Raw genomic sequence first — 6,053 nt, forward strand, 5'->3', positions numbered from 1 at the left:
CCCCCCCCCCCTCGCCACGGTGCCGGTGACGCTCTTCGCCATTGGGTGGCGCGGTGGCGCGGTCGCTGCTATCAGTTGGCGGTGCCGGCCGATGCCGCGAAGCGCGAAGCGCGCCGTATCTCTTTACTTTCGCACGCTTGCCCACCACCACGCGGGCAGGGCGCCCCGGCGGCCGCTCCCAGCTGCAGGCTGAGGGAGGAAGGGCCACCTGCATCGCCGCAGACTGCAGCTGACTACTCGCTCTGGCGTGGCCCCCGCCGCGCTTCGCCTTCTCTGCGCTGTGAGTGGCTGGCCGTCGATATACAACGGCGGTGGTGTGGAAAGTGCTGCTGCTGCTGCTGCTCCAAGCGTTCGGTTGGTGGTTGGTTAAGGCAACGCTGGAGGAAACGCATGCGTGTTGTGAATGTCGCACACTTGTGGATGTGTGAATAATGCCCATTCGTACACTTCTGGGAGCAAAGGTATGTGAATTTTCCTTTCAAATTCATCACACACACTTGTGCCCCCATGCTTATACGAATGGCGTTTTCACACACCTACACAAGTATGTGCGACACATTCGCCCACTTGGGTAATTTCCGGTGCAGTGAAACGATTGGGGGACTAAAGGAGGGAGGAGGCTGGTGGTGCTCGGGCGGAGCTGGGGTGGGGCTGCTGCGGAGGGATGATGAGATGGTGATCCGGTGCAAAACTTATTTGGGAAATTGCTTATTATCGCCTCTGAAACGCTTGTGTCGTTATTGGGGTGCATGCTGAGCGCGAATGTGCGCTAAAGCGAGGTTCTCCCCCTTCCCAACCCCTTCCCGAGTGGAACTGCAGAGCGCGACACGGTCACGGTCACGAACTCGTCTCCTCCGCGCGTGAGCGTTCAAATACTACACGGACCTTGTCTGACGCTGTCCGATCTGATGCCCATTTACACTTCAGAGATGTTCGTAATGTCGTGGGGACCCCCCCCCCCCCTCCCCCACCGGTCTCTTTACCTGTGATCGCTTTGCGCTTTTGGACTGTACCAAACTTGTTCTCCGGATGCTGCAGTGCAGGCTTGGCCGGAATGTCCGCAATCACCACTTTGGCGGTTTCCAGATGAGTTCGCGCAAATTCTTACCCAATTCGTCGCCTGACATACTAACGCGGTTGTGTTGTTTTGCAGTGAGCGATGACGGCGGACAAGAAGAAGGCCAAAAAGCCCGACAGCAAGTGGCCTCACCTGCGGTACAGCCGGGCCGCGTCGCGCCGGGGACCCGCGGAGCAGGCCGAGCACGGCGCCGACGTCTACCCGGAGGTCCCGCGGCGACCACCGCGCGCGCGGTGCAGGCCGTGCAGGGTGACATGCGGTACGTGCAGGGATTTTAGCTTCCAGAAATCTATTTTGAGAAAAAATTTAAAGAACTATTAAAAAATTATCTAAAATTATTTTGCCCAAAGAGTTTCATTTTTTTCATTTTTTTCTGGAAACATTACAATTTTTTCAGATTTTTATCTGGAAAACTTCACAATTCTTTTTTAGTAAAAAAAAAAATATAAGACTTTAAAATTTGAAGTTAAACGTGCTATTGGTGCTATCATAGCAGTGAGTAGGCGGCGGTTGACTCGAGGTTGACGCTGACGTGCTTGCGCAGGGCTCCTGGTCGCGCTGCTGGTGGTCCTGCTGCTGACGGGGTCCGTCCTCCTCTGCCTCACGGACTTCTTTGAGACTATGATCCGAAAGGTGAGTGAACCTTAATAATAAGGGACCCCTTTTTTATCTTATCTGTATCCCAACCCCAACCCCCGCCCCTCAAGAGCGAGTTGTTCAAGTGGTGTTCCGTCTGTCCCTGTTCCACCAGGGGCTGGTGTTCCAAGAGGGCGGGCCGCTCTTCACGGGCTGGAAGGCTCCGCCGCTCAAGCCGCTGGTGCGCGTCCGGATATTCAACTACACCAACACCAACCAGTTCCTGGAGGGGTTCGACGAGAAGCTGCGCGTGCAGGAGCTAGGCCCTTACACCTACAGGTGAGCGCATGGCAGACGACAGCTCCACAACTTCCTGATATGGGAGGAATAGACGAAAAACGACGATGTTGAGCGCGTCCACCCGTGTGATGTGGTGTGATGATCGTCGTTTGCAGAGAGACTCTGGAGAGGATCAACATCCGCTTCCACGACAACGGCACCATGTCGTACAACGAGAGGCGCAGCCACGTGTTCGAGCCCGAAGAGGGCAACCCGTCGAGGGAGGACGACGTGGTGGTTGTGCCCAACCTGCCGCTCATAGTGCGTCTCGCCTCGCCGCCGCCGGTCCAAATGAACACGAAACCGTCAGAGGGAGAGGGTCATCGTGGAAAAGATTAAAATGTTTCCAGTAAAAAGTCCAAAAAATTGTCAAAAAAATTCTAGAAATTCTTGAAAAAAAAAAACCTGCTATCTTGGCTCGTTCTGGGGTCACTTTTCGCCCCGCTTTAGTCCTGTAGGCTGTAAAATGACCGCCCTCGGGTGACATTTTCGTGTTTATCGGAGTTGTCCTATCGGACTGGCTGGCTGGCTGGCTGACGCTCTCCTCCTTGTGACCCGGCAGGGCGCCGTAGCGCAGGCGGCCAAGATGTCCATGTGGTCCCAGCTCGGGGTCAACACGTTCCTCATGATCAACCCCCCGGGCGAGTTCGAGACGCTGCGCGCCCGCGACTTCCTCTTCGGCTACGACAACTCGGTCTACTCGCTGGCCAAAGGGGCCAATGCCGTCTTCGGCGGCGGCCCGCTGCCAAAGTTGGGCCTCTTGAGCACGGTGAGCAGAACAAACTCCCCAAAAGTCAGTTTGAACCGTTTGAACTGTGCGTGGGTTGGAAGCCCTAGAAAGTTTCTGAAAAATTTCAGGAAAATTTCCTAGACTTTGGAAAGTTTTTCGTTATTTTCGGGAAATTTTCAGTAATTTTTCTGAAATTTTCTGGAAAATTTTGGAAATATCCAACCCTAAACTGTACGTACCCCCAGAGGCCGCGCACCTCTTGCCTTCGGGTTGATATCCGAGGCCGAGGTCCGCGAGCCGAGGGCGGCGCTCGGGTGGCTCGAAGCTGATCCAGGGAACTCACACCTTCTGTTTGCGTAACTCACACCCCCTGTTTGGCTAACTTCACACCCCCCGGTTGGCTAACTCACCCCCCTGTTTCCCGGCCGCAGCGCTCGGGGGTGAGCAACGACACCTACACGGTGTGGACGGGTCGCGGGGACGTGTCTCGGCTGGACGTGGTGACGCGCTTCAACGGGCGCGCGCAGCTCTCGGCCTGGGAGAGCGACGACTGCAACCGCATCGACGGCTCGGAGGGCGCCTTCTTCAACCTGGACGCGCTGCGCGACCGCCGGCCCGTGCACCTGTTCAACGCGGGCATCTGCCGCCGCCTCGCGCTCGAGTTCAAGGGGGAGACGACCGTCATGGACGGCATCCCCGCGCTGCGCTACGGCCCGCCCGACAACTTCTTCCACAACGGGCTCGACAACAGCGACAATGCGTGCTACCGGCACTCCAGCTTCGACTCGCACCTGCCGTCGGGCGTGTTCAACAACTCGCCGTGCTCCTACGGTATGTGTTGGGTGCATCTCAAAGGGCACGCTTCCGGCACTTTGTCGATAATGGCTCATAGAGAATTAAATTTTCCTGCAAAGTTCTCGTGAAAATTTGGATAGGAAAGAGAAAGGACATTTTTCAAAAATTCGGCCTTTCCCCGTTTTTTTTTAAAATCCTTTTTTTCTACAACTTTTCCTTTCTTTTTTTTTCTCTGGCTCCCAAACCCCTAATGGCTCAAAAATTATAAACTTATTGGATTTTGTGTTTGCAGGGTCCCCAACCTTTTTGTCATTCCCCCATTTCTACCTGGGTGACCCCTCCCTAAGGGAGGTTGTCGATGGCATTGACCCACCAGACCCTGAAAAGCATGGGATGTATTTCACCGTACATCCGGTAAGTTTTAATCGTGTTGTACATGAGTACTGGCCATGACCATGAGTAATATGGATTCATATTCTTATTCCTGTGTGTCCTTTTTTTCTTGAATTTTAGCGATTGGGTATGAATTTGGGAGCAGTTTCACGAATTCAAATCAACACTATGATACCAAGGGCATCTGCCATGTCTCATTTCAAGCGATTCACGGAAGGAGTAATTCTTCCTGTTGCCTGGGTGGAAACGGTACGTCAGGATTTGACTCGTATTATCCAAATACCAACATCAGATATTAATGTTGATCTTAAAGAAACTAACCATAAAAAAATAATATTGTCTTGCAGAACGCTGTCCAGTTTCCGGAAGAAACTAAACGAACTGTGTATCATGCCACTTTTACTCTGCGTGCCGTGGAGCAAGGAATGATGTATGCCTTCCCTCTTCTTACGGTTGTTTTTGCCCTCATTTTAGCCTGTATTGTCATCCCTTGTGGAGGCAAATCTATCAAAGAGCCTCCGATCCAAGTAATTAAGCTAGTTTCAAGTGTGTGACATTACAGCTGTACATTTGCAGCAGCCTGCAGAGTATAACATACATTATTGATCTTCTTTGATGTTACTATCAATGTATTTATGTGGCAAACTGCTTAAATCTATAATTTCTGAGAATGCCTCCGGATTATCTCCTATAATAGTAATGGTGCTATTATAAACAAAAATGGGTCCAAATAATTTAGAAATCAGACATTCTTTCAGATGATTGTGTATATTTGATATTAATGCTCATTTATTTGGTAAAAGTAACCAAAGAAAGTTTTTAAATATGTGTTCTATTTTTTTTAAGCCTCTTCAAATGGTCTATTTTGCATTCCATATGAAAGTACTGACTGAGTATAGGTTTTTAATCTTAGCTTGGAGATAAGTATAAAAGTATTTATGATGTTAAAAATGCAACAAGATGATATTTGTTGTTTAAAATTGTTTATTTTCCCAACGATCACATTTTAAGGGACTAAGCATAGTTATTACTTAAGCTCTGTTAGTAAAGTAGGTTTCACAACTATATTTGGAATTGTCTTGTACCTTATCTACAATATTGTTTTGATATTGTGATATAAAGGTTTAAACATAATTTAGAAATTGACCATGTCCATAATGTTAGTGCATGTTACATTTACTATATAAGTCATATGTGAAATATCATTTAGGGTGAGTAAGTTACCATCTAGATACTGAAAAGATGTGTGATATTTAAGAAATCAAAAATTACATCTAGTAACTGTAGAAGGTTGTGAACTTTGACAAGTATGAGAGTATTTTTATACTGTCTAGTTTTAAGACAATTCACCCCTTTGATCTCCTTTCTTTGAGTACTTTGAGTACAAACAGAAACAATACAAAAGAAATTAGGCACAGTGTTATTTTGCACACGCTTCAAGACTGTGAATAATGAAACCTCTTCTGTTAAATTTTGTAACTCCCTTTGACTGTTACCATCTGTATATGATCCGCAAACAGAAACAATACAAAAGAAATTAGGCACAGTGTTATTTTGCACACGCTTCAAGACTGTGAATAATGAAACCTCTTCTGTTAAATTTTGTAACTCCCTTTGACTGTTATCATCTGTATATGATCCGCTTGCATATTCTTGTGCCATAGATGACATTATTCACTGTGATAGTAGCGTACTAATGTAATTAGATAAATAGAAGTGTCAAAATTTCCATTCCATATCCCGCCCTGAGAGAGAACACATTTTCATGGATAAGCATATTTCATATTAATGTGTTGATAGCTTGTAATCTCACCCATGTACCATAAGTACGGTGCTGCTACAGTGTAGCGCATTGTTCTATTGCTGTTTTGAGCTGTCGATCAACAGCAAACGCTGTCTTTTTGTTACTTGTTTTGTAAAGTTATAAAGTTGTTCCAATTAATTTTTGCTCTTAATTAATTGTTGTTGAAATATGGGGTATAGTGGTGTGATGTTACCCCATTTTTAATTACAATTTATGTTCCTAAACTTGAGTGCATTAAAAGTACAAAGTGAAGATATTTCTCAGTTCCAACAAGTCCCAGCCCCCAAATCCACGTCGGTCTAAATCAATTAGGAGGAATACTGAAACACGCACGTTTT

The 6,053-nt window shown here is 47.8% G+C and overlaps 1 protein-coding gene across 5 annotated transcripts in view; it reads left to right on the forward strand.

Annotated features, from left to right (window-relative positions):
- The window catches only part of LOC113202703 (lysosome membrane protein 2-like), a 13,977-nt gene extending 8,010 nt beyond the window's left edge, over positions 1-5,967 (forward strand). For 2 of the 5 annotated variants that reach the window (XM_026417071.2, XM_026417069.2), the window contains exons 2-10: positions 1,154-1,337; positions 1,623-1,711; positions 1,830-1,993; positions 2,110-2,254; positions 2,556-2,762; positions 3,155-3,554; positions 3,811-3,932; positions 4,032-4,160; positions 4,259-5,967. In XM_026417071.2, coding sequence (XP_026272856.1) covers positions 1,160-1,337; positions 1,623-1,711; positions 1,830-1,993; positions 2,110-2,254; positions 2,556-2,762; positions 3,155-3,554; positions 3,811-3,932; positions 4,032-4,160; positions 4,259-4,465 — 1,641 coding nt within the window. In that variant the 5' untranslated portion in view covers positions 1,154-1,159 and the 3' untranslated portion in view covers positions 4,466-5,967. Of the gene's footprint in view, positions 1-90; positions 281-311; positions 462-1,153; positions 1,338-1,622; positions 1,712-1,829; positions 1,994-2,109; positions 2,255-2,555; positions 2,763-3,154; positions 3,555-3,810; positions 3,933-4,031; positions 4,161-4,258 lie in introns of those variants that run through there. The other 3 variants (XM_026417070.2, XM_026417073.2, XM_052275898.1) reach the window with 3 other exon arrangements.
- Positions 5,968-6,053: the final 86 nt, after the last annotated feature.

This window comes from Frankliniella occidentalis, unplaced genomic scaffold (genome assembly GCF_000697945.3).
Source record: "Frankliniella occidentalis isolate FOCC.00 unplaced genomic scaffold, Focc_3.1 Scaffold9, whole genome shotgun sequence".
In the NCBI taxonomy this organism is placed as follows: Eukaryota; Metazoa; Arthropoda; class Insecta; order Thysanoptera; family Thripidae; genus Frankliniella; species Frankliniella occidentalis.